We start from the raw sequence: 19,175 nt of genomic DNA on the forward strand, positions 1-19,175 counted from the left end.
GTTGTTTTAATAACAAATCTTTTATTACCTTTGTTTTTACATTGGGCCGTGGTGTTCCCTGTTCCAAATGACAAATGTTCCAAATGACATCATTGCTTGTATACTGGTTGTTTTACATTTTTGACCAGGGTTCTTCCTCTGGCTCATTGTGAACAGCCCTCAAGGAGATGAGGTCTCCAAGACTATAAAGCGAGCATCGCTTGCCCCCAGAGGGAAATGCAGTTTGGAGATGGAGGAGCAAAATGGACACAGACAGGGAGACATACTTCAACCAGAGTTTAAATAGCAAAATGACTGATGCTGCTGCTGGTCCTGCCCCAGAACATTCCCCATGGTTACTATAATGCCGGCCTTGAATATTCTGCCATTAACCAGGTATAGCATCTTGGTTAATTCACATGTTCTGTAGTATAGACAAAACTGAGGTAAACAGTATATATTATATATAAAAAAAAACATAACTAGCCTCTCTTTTTTTGTTCTTCAGAAGAGCTTCTTGGTGGAATTACAGCATTATGTTATGATGCCTGTTATCTCTCTCTATATATGACCAAAATGCATTAGAACACTATTAAATCAACTTCTGAATTTGAAAGACATTCCAGTCTACCAAACATTTTGTCAGAAGTCAAAATAAAAAATAAAAAGATGTAGGTATGGCAACAGTTCATGTAAAGAGCAAACCAATTCAATTATCCTAGTTAGGGAAGGGTTGGTAACTATGTCTGATCGATTTGTGGCATTTCTGTGCTGCCTGTAGATACACTTAAGCAGCAAATGGAAAGTTATTTGATTTTTCTTTGATCTGCTGTGGTTTGATTATCAAATTAGCTTCTATTTAAAAGAAATCTAAAGACCACCATTGCAGAGACAGATACTACATTTTGAGCCTCTTTAAAACACAACTATAATTCCAGAAATTTCCATTTCTAGTTTGTAGCCTTATAATTCTCATATAAAAATACATTTTATCTGTTGGAAATTGCAAAAATGACATAGAATTTGTATTTTTAATACGAATATAATATTGTGGTAGACCTTTTTAATGACCCTTAAGCCCAATTAGCATGTGACTAAAAATCACCACATAAACAGGTGGTTTCTAAATTTTTAATGGCATTGGTGAAATTTAGTCCTATGTGAACCATCCATTTCTTTTTATCCCAGATAATTTTCTCAGAGGTGTTAGAATTGATATAGCATACCCAGAGTATTCACCTTAAAGCAATACCAGCCTTCACAATAAACTACAAAAATTGGTACGATCTGTCCTGAGAGTCTACAGTTCAGTAAAATGCTACAGTTGGGCATAACCAAACTGACAGGGGAAAATACAAAAAAAGTGGCGACTCTTAAAAAAAAAGGAATGCTTTTAATAGGGCATTTGAAGATATGCATGGAAATAAATATCAGTCAATGGACAAAATGGTTATTGTAGCCTTTGGAAAAGAAGGTACAAGATGAAAACTAATGCATGTCTGCGAGGTTACTAGACATCCTCTGCTGTTGACCAACTCTGAGGACACCTGGTTTTTAATCCTGTGCGAATTATGCTTTAGATTCAATTTTAATTGTGTCACTGCTATCCTTAAACAGCTTTTAATAAATACTTAATAACAAAACAGACCACAATCATGATAAAGGTAACATGCTCTTTTGGGCATTTCATGCTGTGTAAGCATTAACTAATTGGAAAGCTTTATATGATATTTGGTACTCTTTAAATGCCACTACAAGCATGGCAGCAACATCATTACAATGTAATCCTAATGTGTCTTTTTAAGTAGTCTCTTGCAGTACTAAACAGGACCCTCAAAAATGGATCAATGTTCTTTAAAAGGTGTTCAACACAAATATAGAGATGTTGACAGGCCAAAAGTAAAGTAGATACATATAGCTGTCGAAAATGCTTATAAATGAAAGCTAGGCTGAGGGATAAATCATTAAAATGCCAAAATTGAATATTCCAACTTACAACTTCAACATTTCTTTCCTTAATCATAGGTACGATTCAAATTAAGAGGCTAACTGAGTCCAACAAACCTGAAAATTAGCCAATAAATCACTGACTTGCTCTTGGCAAGTTTCAGAGACAGCAAATTAATTCTCAGTGTCATTTGAGTATACTGTAACCCAAGCACAGATCATTAGTCTCAGTAGTTCTCGAAATGTGTGACTTGATTGGATGTGCTGATTCATTTACTTGAAAAACAGTTCAAGCCGCATGTCAAAACATCTTAATTATTTTCTTGTAAACTTTTATTAAATATGAAACATCTACAGTCTGCTGCATTAAGCTTAGCATAAACTATCTTGCACCAGTATTACTATGCAATTGTATTTAAAATGTTTCTGTGTTTCAGTGTGTTGTTAGGCCATCTTAGTTTTTTTACTGAACAACTCTCTTCCACTTTCTTCATGAAATGCAACATTTTCTACAAACTCTCTTGTCTCTTTTTCTGTGTTCTTATCCTTAATTTTTTTTCTTAGTGTTATAACATTTTGCAAAATGTAATATACGTTTATAAGGTTATTACGACATCCTCTTCCCCAAAATCTATAAAAGGGTGGGGTTGTAAATATAACACATGTACAGGTATGGCCAAAAGTTTTGCATCACCTAGAATTTTAGGACTGATGCATAATTAAAAAAACAAAAAAAAACAAACTATATGAACATAATTTAGATATTGTATTTAACATCATGCAATCAACAAACTACTATAATGGTAGTAGACTACAAATGGTGGTAGAGCTTTAGATTTTTTTATTTTTTGCCGGGGGGGGGGGGGGGCCAGTATTGTAATATTGCTGTTTTAATACCACACTTATTCCGCCTTAGATAAGGCAGCACACAATTTAGATTTTCATCTGACCAAGGCTCTGTGAAATCAGATGAATGAATGCTAACATTTAGGGTACATTTATGGTAGCTTCAATCTGCTTAACTACATCACCTGTGTGCTACTGAACAGTTAACACGACATGAAGAAAAAAGTTAAATATAATAAAAACCACTGGACTCATGATGATTTGCAACACACACATCACTGGACTGTACGGCTTACTTTGAAGAGGACTTCCACAGTGAATAATCGATCAGCTCAGGCAAGTGAATACTGAAATTCAAAAGTATAAAAAGGACTAGTAGTTTGTTTCAACTAATCAACTGTAAGAATGTGCCCCTAAGGAGTTTAATCTATACATAAATCACATCTAAATATGACAGCAGGTTTTCTGTCTGTGGTGGATCTTAGAATTCCTTTCAGCCTTTCATAAGGTACTATACGGGGCAGCAGTGTGGAGTAGTGGTTAGGGCTCTGGACTCTTGACCGGAGGGTCGTGGGTTCAATCCCAGGTGGGGGACACTGCTGCTGTACCCTTGAGCAAGGTACTTTACCTAGATTGCTCCAGTAAAAAACCCAACTGTATAAATGGGTAATTGTATGTAAAAAATAATGTGTAAAAAATAATGTAACTGTATGTAAAAATAAAGTGATATCTTGTAACAATTGTAAGTCGCCCTGGATAAGGGCGTCTGCTAAATAATAATATGTCCTCTTCATTTAAACACTTAAAAGAACAAGGTCTGCATTTCAAACTAGGTAACCTAAGTTGAAATTCTATTACGGTGTATTCTTTGGAGCTTGTATTTCTTCAAGCACATACCAGTTGTTTCATTGTATTACTGGCATAAAAAAATCACCTGTTCTTCCAGTGTCATTCAAGTTTATTTATTTATTTTTTTCCTGTCAATTTTGAACTAAATCAAAAGGTCTGCATTACAGAGCCTTTGAACTCAGGGGCAGTTGTATTGTAAATGCATTTAAAAAATGTAATGCCAGAAACAGCCAGACCTTTCAACTATTTTCAGCTACCATCTGTTGTTCTTAAAATACCAATAAACAGTAATGTTGTTACAATTCAAATACTCTTCAATGGGAACCATTCCCAGAATAACATCTGCTTTATTGTACAATTTTGCTGACTGAAATATGTTAGCACATTTGCATAGGTAAGAAAAAATAATAAAAATATATCAATGGCCCCATTGACTGACAAAAAAAAACCCCAAAACCCACAATGTTCTGCAAATTCATCATGCTCTTGGTCTGATGCAGATAATGGTTTTCCAAGTCTTTGAAAGGCAAATGGAACATTATATATATATATATATATATATATATATATATATATATATATATATATATATATAGAGATATATATATAGAGATATAAAGTTTGAGAAAAAGGAAAACTGCTGTGTACCAAAATGATCAATAAGAAAAAAGAGAAAAAAGAAAAGGATATTTCAGGTACTTAAAAAGGTAGAATAATTGATTACAAATCAATTATCAGGACGTTTCGGACTACAAGTCCCTCATCGGCTGAATACAAAAGAAGTCGATAAAAAACAAACAAGTAGTCATTTAAACAACATTCGAGAATGTTGTTGATGATGATGGTGATGATGATGACCTCAGAATAGAATGTTCATTCCAAATGGCTCTAAAGTGCCTAGTTTGAAAATAAGTTCCTTTTGTTTCCTGACAGCATTAGTTCCATAGCATTGAACCATCCCACAAATTGTGATGTCTTCTATAGTGTGGTCATTTCTGTTAAAATGTCTGGCGACAGGAAAGGTAGAGGATGTTAATTCGTATACTTCTCAGATGTTCCACGAAGCGATCAGCCAAGCGTCGTTTTGTTTCACCAATATATAGCTTGTTACATTTGATGCAGCCAATGCAATATACTATTCCTTTACTAATGCAAGTAAAAGTATCATGGATAGTAAATGAGGATTTTGCTCCCTTTACTACTGTGTTGCTGTGAATGTATTTACAAGTTGCACAACGTGATCTATTGCATGGAAATGTACCCTTAAGACTGTCCAGATTGGGTCGAATGTTACTGTGGACCAGATGCTCTCTTAGATTTTTGTCTCTTCTGTATGACATTAGAGGAGGGTTATTGAAAATAGGAGCTGTGGAAGGATCATCTTGAAGAATGCTAAAATTTCTTTGTATGATGTGTTGTACTTTTTTGGTCATAGGATGATATGTAAGAACAAGGGGAATACGATTGTTGGTATTCTGTGTTTTGGTTTTGTACAAGGAATCCTTTCTGTTTATTGTCGATACACTTAACTGAGCTTCTCTAAGTATAGTGTCTGGAAAACCATTTTCTGAAAAATACACACATCATTTGTTTTATTCAAAAAATCACTATCATCACTGCAAATGCATCTCAGTCTTAGTAATTGGGAGTATGAAATGGAGTTGCGACAAGCTTTGGGATGTGAGGAGTCGTATCTTAGATATGAATGAGAGTCTGTTTCTTTGTAGAAGATTGTAGTATTGATGGTACAATTAGAAACCATGATGGTAATGTCTAAGAAAGAAATTTGTTTAGAAATGTTCCATGTATACTTTAGAGCTGGATGAAACTGGTCAGTAAAATGTATGAAATCCATTAAATCTTTATTAGTGTTGTCTGAGATTACAAATATGTCATCAATGTATCTAAGATATAACATTGGTGTGTGTCCCTTGTACTGTTGAAAAACTTTATTTTCGATCCATCCCATAAAAAGACCCATTTTTGTTCCCATACTGACACCTCTAACTTGTTTATAAAAGTCTCCATTAAAGGAGAAACAATTCAAAGAAAGAACGAGTTGGGCTAGTTGCAAAAGAATATTGGTTGCAGGTTCTTTTACTGTCCGTTTATCAAGGAAGTATTTTAGTGCTTGTAAACCATCACTGTTGGGGATAACTGTGTAGAGGCTTTTGACATCCATTGAGAAGAAAGTTATTTTTTCACTGTTACCATTTAAAGAAAAATGATCTATTATTTGCAAAAAATGGTTAGAGTCTTTAACGTATGAAGGTAGAGATTCCACAATGGGTCTGAAGACATCATCAAGGAACTTGGATATTATTTCAGTGGGGCAGGAACATGCTGATACAATAGGACGGCCTGGGTTGGTAGGCTTATGAATTTTAGGAAGTAAATAAAAACGGCTACAGCGAGGGTTTTCAACAATAAGATTAGACACAGATTTTGGTAATAAGTTATTCTGGATGGCAGAATGGATAGTAGATGTGACTGTAGTTTGTAACAGTTGGGTAAGATCATTTGGGACTTTTGTGTAGAAGTTAGTGTCAGAAAGTTGTTTAGATGCTTCTTCTATATATAGATCCTTTTTCCAAACTACTACAGCTCCTCCTTTGTCAGCAGGTTTTATTATGATGTCATTACGTTTCCGTATATTTTAATTGTATTATGATGTATTAAATAATAAATAGTTCCTTGATGATGTCTTCAGACCCATTGTGGAATCTCTACCTTCATACGTTAAAGACTCTTAACCATTTTTTGTAATCAATTGATTTGTAATCAATTATTCTACCTTTTTAAGTACCTGAAATATCCTTTTCTTTTTTTCACATATATATATATATATATAAATATATATATATATATATATATATATATATATATATATATATATATATACACAGCTCTGGAAAAAATTAAGAGACCACTGCAAAATTATCAGTTTCTCTGGTTTTACTATTTATAGGTATGTGTTTGGGTAAAATGAACATTTTTGTTTTATTCTATAAACCACTGACAACATTTCTCCCAAATTCCAAATAAAAATATTGTCATTTAGAGCATTTATTTGCAGAAAATGACAACTGGTCAAAATAACAAAAAAGATGCAGTGTTGTCAGACCTCGAATAATGCAAAGAAAATAAGTTCATATTCATTTTTAAACAACACAATACTAATGTTTTAACTTAGGAAGAGTTCAGAAATCAATATTTGGTGGAATAACCCTGATTTTCAAGCACGGCTTTCATGCGTCTTGGCATGCTCTCCACCAGTCTTTCACATTGATGTTGGGTGACTTTATGCCACTCCTGACGCAAAGATTCAAGCAGCTCGGCTTTGTTTGATGGCTTGTGACCATCCATCTTCCTTTTGAGTACATTCCAGAGGTTTTCAATGGGGTTCAGGTCTGGAGATTGGGCTGGCCATGACAGGGTCTTGATCTGGTGGTCCTCCATCCACACCTTGATTGACCTGGCTGTGTGGCATGGAGCATTGTCCTGCTGGAAAAACCAATCCTCAGAGTTGGGGAACATTGTCAGAGCAGAAGGAAGCAAGTTTTCTTCCAGGACAACCTTGTACTTGGCTTGATTCATGCCAAAGCTGCCCGATTCCAGCCTTGCTGAAGCACCCCTAGATCATCACCGATCCTCCACCACATTTCACAGTGGGTGCGAGACACTGTGGCTTGTAGGCCTCTCCAGGTCTCCGTCTAACCATTAGACGACCAGGTGTTGGGCAAAGCTGAAAACTGGACTCATCTGGGGGTGCTTCAGCAAGGCTGGAATCTGGCAGATTTGTCTTTGTGAAGGATGCATGAATCAAGCCAAGTACAAGGTTGTCCTGGAAGAAAACTTGCTTCCTTCTGCTCTAATAAGTTAAAACATTAGTATTGTGTTGTTTAAAAATGAATATGAACTTATTTTCTTTGCATTATTCGAGGTCTGACAACACTGCATCTTTTTTGTTATTTTGACCAGTTGTCATTTTCTGCAAATAAATGCTCTAAATGACAATATTTTTATTTGGAATTTGGGAGAAATGTTGTCAGTAGTTTATAGAATAAAACAAAAATGTTCATTTTACCCAAACACATACCTATAAATAGTAAAACCAGAGAAACTGATAATTTTGCAGTGGTCTGTTAATTTTTTCCAGAGCTGTATATATATATATATATATATATATATATATATATATATATATATATATATATATATATATGATGGTACTTAGCAGCTTAGATATTCCCTTTGCAATAATAGCCCAAGACTTCCAGGTCAATATAGATATATGTCTTGTCTTTGTACACCTAATCCTTCCAATACAGCTATAGGTTCCCTGTCATGTTAGTATCTGGACAGTACCCCTCTACATGGTACTGATGACTGCATTATCATGACCTGCAGCAATTCCATAGTGGCATGTTCCTCCATGACTACAGAATATTCCTGGACATTCAGACTATGGCTTTTTTATTCTGACTATGTGTGTAAATTACTTTTCAACTAGACTGTCAATGCACTAATGACTTAACTGAATGATAAAAGCTGAGTTTACTTCCCTAGATTTATTGTTAAGCAACAGTTGAGTAAGTTGCTAAAGGGAATTCCATTTTAATTTATCATAATGACTTTATACTGTACATCCCTGTATTTATTCTATTTTAAAACATATACAAACTAATACTCATACTTCTATAGTTGTTTTACAATCGAAGGTAACCAATCACTGCCTAAAGGGCTAATAAACACTGAAATGGACAGCTTATTATTATAAACAGATTTTAGTTTTTGAATGATAAAAAAACACCTATTATAAAACATGTAAGTGAATAGGAAATAACAAAGAACCATTTGTAGCAGCACAGTGGAAAAACAATTAAAAAAAAAGGAATCTGCAGATGATTAATGATTCAGAACAGAGTATATCAGTACAAACTTTTACATTGTAGTTATTTCAGTAACTGTTTATGGTAATTGACATTCCAAGATGTTATGCAGGGGTATTAGAAAACTAAATAACTTACAGTTATTTTATATGACTCAATAAATTATGCACACAGCAATATGGGAAAGAAACCTTTAAAGGATTCTGTTTCTAGTATTCAGGAACAGTTGAACAATGCTGATGTGTGAAGTTTCCTTCATACTAATTTCAATCCTCCAATAAGCAGAACATTGGAAATCCATAAATATTTAAAAAGATACAGTAAGTAAGAAAGCATTTTTTTCGGATGGTTTGTACCTTGACTGCTACTTTGTATCTCTGGCTGTGCCAAGTCATTTAATTACACTATTGAAGCATCTCATGTCAAAACTAATTTTGTAAACCCAGTAATGAAGTCTAATTTAAAAAAAAAAAACATTTAGGCATTTTAATTAATTGAGATTGTGGGAGGATTATGTAATTTAGCAGCACAGAGACTACTCAGTGGGGAAATACATAATTTATTGTAAAAAAAACAATGAGAACGAAGTAAAAGAAATTATCCAAAACATCTGAGGTGACCATGCAGTGGAAGTTAGAAATGGTAGTATTTTATTCCTGAAATGCTTTGTACCTAGGAGAAAAAGTCAGCAGCAACAAACAGTAATATTTATTTTTGTGTTGAAAGCTTAACTAATTTCTCACATATTGTTCACCCATGGGTCCCTGCTTTGATTCCGGCCTACAGTAAGTGAGTGACAGAGCAAAAGCCATGACCATGTGATGTCTGTTAGTAGTCATGTGACACGGTAGCGTCACAGCCCAGGCTGGCTACCGGCAGATAGACCCAGAGACAGAAAGCTGCAGTTTAAGCGCATATGCCTGTGTTTATTTAACAAAAACAGACACAAAAACAGGAACAGAATAAACACAGCGTGAGGGCCACAATAAAAAGGTTTAAACTAAAGAATAACTACATGTAGGCTGGGAATAAGCCTTTACTACTACATTGAAAAACAATACAAAAATCACAGTACAAACACTCCTCTCCCCCCAAGGATTTTGCTTCCTTTTATACATGTGGCCACTCCCCAAGTAGCACCAATTACCTAACTGGGAAATGGCCACACCTGTGATTGCTGGCAGGGACAGATTTAACCCCATCCCTGCCCACCTTACATGCCCACACTATTTACAGCAGCAGGGCTTCTGCCCTGCCACAAGCTATCTGAGAGTGAACAATATAGTATTGGGCTGAAATTTTAAGTTATGAAGTGTGCTAAATTATTTATAATGTTAGGTTATTATCATAACATGTGTTCCCTGAAATAGAAATATAACCATTACTGAACATTAGGTTATTATCATAACCCTGTTTTCCTGAAATAGAAATGTAACCATTATCAAATGGGATATACCTCTATAGCCTCTATATTATATTATACCTATATACCTCTATATTACATTCAGGCTATAAGAGATATATCCCGTTCGGTAATGGTTACATTTCATACTTAAAACAGAACTTATTTAACTGTTGGTTATATTGTTTTGTGGACCATATTCCTAGCTTTTGATTGAATTAGGCAGATAAGAATAAAGACTGCTGATATTAACTGTTAGAAAACATACTCACTGTATAACATATGTTTTCAGGACTCACATTTCAGAGTTATAATAAATTCCAATTTTGTACATGTATGATTTTATCATTGCAATTTTATATAAAAGAGAAAATGACACAAAGATCTCTTGATCTACCCTTCCTACTATGCACTCATTTCACCTGACCTACACACCACATTACTGGATCCTCAGCTGATGCACTATCCTTGCACTATTGCACTACTAATAAGTAGTTGTAGATATAACTTGTTGTAATCTTAACTTGTTGCATCCTATTTCATATCATATTTTAGTAGTATTATTTGCACTTACTGTAAACTATACTGTATTGAGAGGAATGGTAGTTCCTCACGCCAAGTTATCAGCGAGAACTTCCAGAGACTATACAGCAAGGATAGTTCTATACAGCAGGATAGCCAGGCCTGCCTGTAAATAGTGTGTTGTGGGGTTTTGGTGGTGGTTGGCAGGGCTGGAGCCTTTAATGAATAACTGATGATTAATTAGGATCCAGCCACGTGGGATATAAGGGATAAGAAAGCCTTTGTTTGGTGGTGGTGTTTGTGAGTGAGTGAGTTACGGTGTCGCTGTATCTTGTGTTTTTGTTAGTAGTGAAGGCGAATGCCTAGCCTATGTTTTTGTATTTTCTTTAAACCTTTATTTTAGCCCTTGTGCCTTTTGATTTTTGTTTTTGTTTATTAAAATATGCATTAGTGCTTTAAACTGCAGCCTTCCTTGCATCTGGGCCCACAACGCTATCCTGTCACAACCTGTCATACAGTTAGAGAAATCTTTTTCCCCAAATGTTTTTTTTTTTTGTAGACCCCAGGCACTTATATCCATGCATATGTATATTATAGGACATCAGAGTTTAATGACAATTAACTTGCTTTGTCAACATGGAAATATACTAGGGAACACATTTACAGTGGCTCTCAAAAGTATTCACTCCCCTTGGACTTTTCCACATTTTATTGTGTTACAACATGGAATCAAAATGTATTTAATTAGGAGTTTTTGCCACTGATCAACACAAAAAAGTCCATGATGTCAAAGTGAAAAATAAAATCTTCAAATTGTTCTAAATTAATTACAAATACAAAACAGAAAATAATTGATTGCATAAGTATTCACCCCCTTGAGTCAATATTTGGTAGAGGCACCTTTGGCAGCAATTACAGCCATGAGTCTATTTGGATAAGTCTCTACCAGCTTTGCACATCTGGATACTGCAATTTTTGCACATTCTTCTTTGCAAAATTACTCAAGCTCCGTCAAGTTGGATGGGGACCTTTGGTGAACAGCAGTTTTCAACTCTTTCCACATATTCTCAATTGGATTGATATCCAGGCTTTTTCTGGGCCACTCCAGGACATTGACCTTTTTGTTTTTAAGCCACTCCAGTGTGGCTTTGGCTGTATGTTTGGGGTCATTGTCCTGCTGGAAGATGAATCTTCTCCCAAGTCCCAGGTCTCTTGCAGACTTCAGCAGGGTTTCCTCCAGGATTTCTCTGTACTTTGCTGCATCCATTTTGTCCTGTATCTTCACAAGCTTTCCAGGCCCTGACGCAGAGAAGCATCCCCATAGCATGATGCTGCCACCACCATGCTTCACGGTAGGGATGGTGTTCTCAGGATGATGTGCGGTGTTAGGCTTGCGCCGAACATAGCGCTTAGCGTTGAGGCCAAAAAGCTTTATTTTGGTCTCATCAGACCATAGAATCTTCTTCCACTTGGTCTCAGAGTCTCCCACATGCCTTCTGGCAAACTCTAGCCGAGATTTGATGTGAGTTTTTTTCAACAATGGCTTTCTTTTTGCCACTCTCCCATAAAGGCCAGTTTTGTGAAGCACCTGGGCTATTGTTGCCGAATGCACAGTGTCTCCCAGCTCAGCCGTGGAAGACTGTAACTCCTTTAGAGTTGCCATAGGCCTCTTGGTGGCCTCCCTGACTAGTGCCCTTCTCACCCGGATACTCCGTTTTTGAGGACGGCCTGTTCTAGACAGATACACAGTTGTGCCATATTCTCTCCATTTCTTAATAATGGACTTTACTGTGCTCCGGGGGATATTCAATGCCTTGGAAATGTTCTTATATCCTACCCCTGATTGGTGCTTTTGAAGAACCTTATTGCAGATTTGCTTTGAATGTTCCTTCATCTTCATGATGTAGTTTTTGTTAGGAAATGTACTGTGGGACCTCCCAGAGATAGGTGTATTTAACCTGAAATCATGTGAAACACCTTAATTGTACACAGGTGGACTCCATTCAACTAATTATGTGACTTCTAAAGACAATTGGTTGCACCAGAGCTTATTTAGGTGTGTCAAAGCAAAGGGGGGGGGGGGGGGGGGGGGATACTTATGCAATCAATTATTTTCTGTTTTATATTTGTAATTAATTTAGAACAATTTGTAGATTTTATTTTTCACTTCGACATTATGGACTTTTTTGTGTTGATCAGTGGCAAAAACTCCTAATTAAATACATTTTGATTCCATGTTTTAACACAATAAAATGTGGAAAAGTCCAAGGGGGGGTGAATACTTTTGAGAGCCACTGTATTTTGAAGTCTATATCATTTATATTAAACTTTTTATTGATATTTTAAAATAGACCATTTGCCTGCAAAAAAATATCTTTTTTTTTTCGAGTCTCATTATCATCATTCTGAGATTCTGATCTTGATCTCTGAAAAATGTTGGTTTCTTGTCAGTGTAATGCTCATTTTCAAATTAAAAAAATATATTGTAATGACCCGGACAATTGTTTTGTTGCAGGACTTGTCTGTTCAGTTTGTCTCGTCTGTTTTTTATGTTACATGTATTATAAGGGGAACAGGTCAAGCCGTGGGAAGGGGGAGTGAATGAGTGGGGAGAATGTGTTGCTGTTTTTGGGGGTTGCAGAGTATGGATGTGACTGGTTGTTGAGCCGGAAACGACAGGAGGTTATATAAAGGGGTGCATGAGCCTGGGGTCTGGAGACAGTCCAGCACTGAACTTGAATGAGAAACTGTGGGTGCGACTGAGCGAGCGTGTGAGCTGTGACTGGAGAGAATATGCAGTGAAAGTGCCAAGACGAAAACGTAGCGTTATTATTTTGGTGCCATGAATTCCAGCTCCTGACAGGAATTCTCTGTAGTTTCAAATAAAACAAACATTTTGAGAATTCAACACCGTCTCCCTCAGTACTACATCCTAAATATGAAAATGTTAATATACGAAATGAACGGATCAAGCTTATAATGATAGTTTTCTAAATCAGATGAAATAAAATCGGGATTATATACCGAGCATCAAAAGAAACTTAGCACTATTATAACACATTTATTTTCGAAAAAAAAAAAGAAAAAAAGCTTTATAAATGATGGACATTGATGAAATGTTTTTGGTTTCTTTTTAACCCTAACTAGTCATACTTCTACTCCAACTACATAACCACTACACTACACAGATTCACATCTTAACCCTTTCAACAGACTAGGCTACTATCCAAATGGCAATACATTGCCTCAATATAGGTTGAACAATTGCTATTCCCGTAATGTGTGTGTGTGTGTGTGATTATCCATTAAGTGAAAAATGTGATATCTGAAACAAACAATGCCAAGTTATCAAAAGTGCCCAGCCATTTAAAGTAGAGAGATCAAAAACACAAGACAAGTTTCAAGAAACCATTGGGGAAATCTTGCCCAGCACAAAGCAAATAGGCACAACTGTAAAACCGATGGGGGCCAAGGTTGCCCCAATTGTTTCTACTAACTTGGCTTGTGTTTTTCAGGCACAATAAAAGTGGATCCAACTTGCATCAAAAACACAAGTCACTTTTGCAGTTGTGCCTATTTGCTTGGTGCTGGCCAAGGTTGCCTCAATTATAATAATAATAAAGGAACTAAATATCAATTTACACAAATTATTAGCAATCAAACATAAGGCCAAGATTCAATTGAACGACACCTTCCTCTGCATCCCCTTTTACATACAGCAATGCTGTCAATCAAACAGCAGTTTAACCTCCTGAAAGCTATACCACAATCTGTGTGGCTGCCTTTAGATTGTATTGACATTTGCTCAAAGGTACTTTACTGAAAAGGAATAACACTGTGACGCACACGGGTATGGAGATTAGTTAAATTCCATGAGACAGTCTTCAGGACAATCCCCAGGTATTGTCAGCATTATTGACGCCCTCAAATAGTATATTACGCTGCCAATAGTGCAATACTCTGCCCATAGTACATTACTCCCCCATTACCCCACCCCCCTAAACAAAACTTAAAACTAGGGGGCAAACATTAGCTTGAACCCTATCCTTCCCCCTATGTTGACTGACAGCAACTATTGCCAGATGGTTTCAAAAGTACCAGTAATCATACACAAAGTGATAGTTTAATGTGCTTACGTTTTTGAATCCCCTGTAGAGGATTTGAAGCTCCTTCTTTGTGAATCGTGTTTGTGCCTCCAGCTGTTGCAGTCCCTCAGGACGGTAGCGGACAGTAGCCAGTTCCAACTCATCTTCGACACTGTCTGTAAAACAAAGCGAGCACTTAGCAGGGGGCAAACCATACAGTATGTGCAATTCGGTAAGCTGGAAGATAACAGATGTCTTTAGTTTAATAACCTACTACATAGGTTAAAGCAACTAAACAAAAAATACACAGTATAATTATATGATCTCTTTCATTTCTTTTTTTTACAGATATACCTACAGTAAATGGTCCTAACAAAGTCACAAAGGCACCCAGCCTGATACGAGCACTGAATCTTCAAAGTGTTATGAATCTGCACAAATCAGATGCAATCATTTTTATACATTTTTCTTTTGTTTTCCCCCTGCACGTTTCCTTCTGCAATGTATGTGTGTTGGAATTGGTTTAGGTCTTTAGCCTAGTGTTCTTTGCAAAGTCCAAGTTTCACCTTTCCAGCACAAGTCCTGCATTGCTGGTTGGTACAATCAGCCACAGATCAGCTCTACTTGATCACTGCATGATTGCAAAAGCCTTTCTGGCCTTTCACTTCAGTCAGTTTGTCAACAGTATTGAGTTTCATGCTTCCAGAATAACAATGGTTTTATCACCACCTTCTTAAAGCCAATGCTGTCAGAGCTGCTAAATCAAACCGAGGAAAAGTGTGGGTGCCATCTTTACATTGACAGAAGGATTGGTTTTTAGCTGATTTCTAAACGGTACAAATATATATTCTGTAAGGGATCATCATTCTCCATTGTTGCACTGTTGTTTCCTTTTCCAGAGATGAACTCTGATTTATAGTAATACATCACTAACCTTTTGAGCTTACTCAGGATCCTGAAACCTGTTACTTGTGCAAAACATTTCAAAGGCTTTGCATCTGATCAGCTGCATTAAGCTATCCCTGAGCATGTAACTTGGATGTCAATCATATGTGACCCAGGACAATTCTCCAATAATAACCTTGTTTACCAGATCTTTTCTGATTCTTATACAAGCCTTTTTGATTTCCTATAAGTAGATTAGACACAAGCCTACTACTGCAGTACTTTATTGGATAATGGTGCAAATAAGGTGTGTCATAATTAGGGCCCTGTAAAATTCACACGAGAATTAGAATGAAAGATCTAACCTGCAATTCCGACATAAACCTCAAGATGTCAGTGTAGCCACTCCAGCATAACTGATCAAAAGAATAATTACGTAAACAACCCATTAAATCCTGGCTAATTATAAAAACCATTAATTACAAGGGACAATTATTGCCGTTCTAGAAAGTGATGTATTTGACCCTTTAAAGACCGGGATCGTATTAACACGATCATACTGAAGTGGGCTTCTAGAACCGTGAAGGGACACTGTGCTTTGCAGTACAGTCTTGAAACACATATCATTTGATAGGGGAGAGATTGAATTTCAAGTCCTGATTTTTGTCCGTGTGATGTCACAGAGAGGGGCATTTAGTGTCTAAAAGGCGGATAATGTTTTGGCAGTGCAAAGAGGGAGAAGACATCTCAGCCTGCATCAGAGGAACTTGTTTCGAGGTGAGAAGATACGGAAAAACGCTGTAAATCCAATCTATGTATCCAGATGTTTATATTAACTTTGCCATGCCATCTGCAAAATGAATTTGCAGCTATTCTCCCTTCTCTGCTGATCATCACCAAAAATATGTTCATCATTACTCAGTCCACGCTACAGTGAATTTTCACCATACCACACCTCTTTATGTCAGTTTTCCTTTTGTCAAATTAAGTAGAATTAATTAAACTGTCATTTATTATTTTCCATAACACTCAATCAGAATTATAAAGTAAAACTGTCAGACATTATTTATCAGAAATATTTACATTTTAATTGTCTGAATTAAGGTGTTTTTTTCTTCCTATAATAGGATAATTAATAAAATTAAAATGGGTTCTTAATGATATTGTTCTCGACTGTTTTTGGCTTTGGTTACAGATATTATTTTGATATATTTTAAACTTTGTGAATAGATAGGGTGACCAGATTTTCAAAGCTCAAAACCAATGCACAGTTAAATAATAAAGACTAAATAAACCATTTAAATATAGGCTATTTTAATGGTTTTTTAAATAGCCATCCTCTCACTCTTAGGGCCTGTGACAGAGACAGAATGATTCTTGGTGATAAATCTCTCTCCCAACCTGTGAAGGCGCTGTGTAAAGGGAACAGAGTACCCTGGACTGGATGGCCAGACAATTCATTCCCAGGGTTAGAAGAAAGTCGGTCATCTAGAAAGGGGGCGGAGCTACAATACACTAAATCATTGACCCGGAAAGGAAATGACGTGGCAGCCGGGGATTGGAGGAGCGGTTGCACTAGTTAACGGGTCATGATTAACGGTACAAAAGGGGGCGTAGTGAAGTGATCTGTTCCTTTGTATGGTTAGAGCTGAACCGGAAGGAGACCATGTATTGTAATCATGAGTGTTTTGTTTGACTTTTGGATTGTACAAATAAACCACCATTGCACCTCGATTATCGTTATCTGTCTGTTTATTGACCACCACAGCATTCCTGCACCTGCACACTGTTAACCACTTTGCCACAGGGTCTCATTTACGAAAGGGCACTAAATCTGGAGTTAGTGTGCACGTAGTGAGCCTAACGTGCGCGCAATAAATCTCAATTTAGTACCCCATTTACGAACAGAGAACGCTACATGTATTGTGAGTGATAATTTAATGTGAGCTTCAGCAGGGCTTTTTTTGTGTAAATCGCACTTTATTAAATAGGTTGCAATTAAAGCTGAATGACATAGTTTAAAATAAATAGTTCATACTCTAAAGCAGGGGTGTAAAACATACGGTCCGTGGGGCAATATTTGGTACTTTATAAAATTGCATCAATGTACTGTATAATTTTATAATTATTTAAAACTACCCGCCTCTTTAATATAACATGCGTATTCAACATGTGCAGTTTGCAACTATATTTTACTTTTGTGTAAAATTTAAAATCAGTAGCGAAAAAGTAATTGGAGATGTCATGGAAGTGAAAGGTGGAGGCGGAACACAGAACATTACAAATATCACAATAGCTAGAGTATTTTTTCACTGAATAATTGACGGCAAGGCAACATGTCTGATTTGTAGTGCAGCAGTTTCAGTTATGAAAGATTATACCATACAACGTCACTATAATATTCTGCACAAAGCAAGGTATTTTGAGTTTACTTGAAATTAAAGAAGCTATGAAGTCTCAATGAAAGGAAAGGGCTTTTTTAACTTCAAGTAGCCATGGAAAGTGCACAATTACCTTGGAAGAAACTACCTGATGGGATTACAGAGGGTGCACCATATATGACTGAGCAAAAGAGTGGATTGGCTAGCACAGTGCTGGAAAAAAATTAAAGAAAGAAATGCAGAAGTAACTGTTTTCTTACTGGATTCTGCATCAACAGGTATTATGTGGAAGACACGTAATGAGCATTGTGTGTGAGAAAAGAAGTCAAGTGACAGAAGTCATAAAAAGGTACATTTCAAAGTGGTACTGTTTACTATTTCGCATTTTCACAGCTTGTCAGTATTTTTTTTTCAGTGTTGTGTTGTTAAAAATGTTATATTTTTGAATATAAGTTAAATATTGAGACTTGGCATTATATGCTCTGACTTTTTTTTTTTTACTGTTTGAGATTTCCATTGAAAGTAAAATACATTTCCTCCATTATATTACATTTGTGATATTGAGTTTTTTTTTGTCAGTGTTCTAGGAAAGCTGCTTCTAGTTAATGTGTTTGAGAATATACTACTTTACACGGAGTTACGATCGCCTGAAGGTAAGCCTCTCATCATATGACAGAGTTCATTTTAAGTCGATTGCGCTGTCATTTTAGCAGCTAGACAGAAAGGGTCGGTATCATTGGAAAGCTTAGAATCTCAGAAAACCAGCATACATAGTTCAGAGAGAGAGAGACAGAGTGAGAGACAGATAGTTTTATCCATTGTGTCTTGTGCCAGACAGGAACTGCTTTACAGAGTGGCACAGAAAGTAATGGGACATGGCTTGAGCATGTACAACTGTAAATAGATCTCTTCAGTGTTCCATATTCTGTTTTGTTAAAAAAATAAAAGTTGTGACTACAGTGGCTCTCAATAGTATTCACTCCCTTGGACTTTTCCACATTTTATTGTGTTACAACATGGAATCAAAATGGATTTAATTAGGAGTTTTTGCCACTGATCAACACAAAAAAGTCCATAATGTCAAAGTGAAAAATAAAATCTTCAAATTGTTCTAAATTAATTACAAATACAAAACAGAAAATAACTGATTGCATAAGTATTCACCCCCTTGAGTCAATATTTGGTAGAGGCACCTTTGGCAGCAATTACAGCCATGAGTCTGTTTGGATAAGTCTCTACCAGCTTTGCACATCTGGACACTGCAATTTTTGCCCATTCTTCTTTGCAAAATTGCTCAAGCTCTGTCAAGTTGGATGGGGACCTTTGGTGAACAGTAATTTTCAACTCTTTCCACATATTCTCAATCAAATTGAGGTCTGGGCTTTGA

General features: G+C 36.2%; 1 protein-coding gene across 6 annotated transcripts in view; it reads right to left on the minus strand.

Annotated features, from left to right (window-relative positions):
• LOC117408327 (Kv channel-interacting protein 4) overlaps nucleotides 1-19,175 on the minus strand; it is a 375,835-nt gene that overhangs the window by 11,014 nt on the left and 345,646 nt on the right. For 5 of the 6 annotated variants that reach the window (XM_034013229.3, XM_034013231.3, XM_034013223.3 and 2 more), the window contains one exon: nucleotides 14,574-14,698. In XM_034013229.3, coding sequence (XP_033869120.1) covers nucleotides 14,574-14,698 — 125 coding nt within the window. Of the gene's footprint in view, nucleotides 1-14,573; nucleotides 14,699-16,159; nucleotides 17,325-19,175 lie in introns of those variants that run through there. The other variant, XM_034013232.3, reaches the window with a different exon arrangement.

The sequence above is a fragment of the Acipenser ruthenus genome, chromosome 2, assembly GCF_902713425.1.
Source record: "Acipenser ruthenus chromosome 2, fAciRut3.2 maternal haplotype, whole genome shotgun sequence".
NCBI classification, from domain to species: Eukaryota; Metazoa; Chordata; class Actinopteri; order Acipenseriformes; family Acipenseridae; genus Acipenser; species Acipenser ruthenus.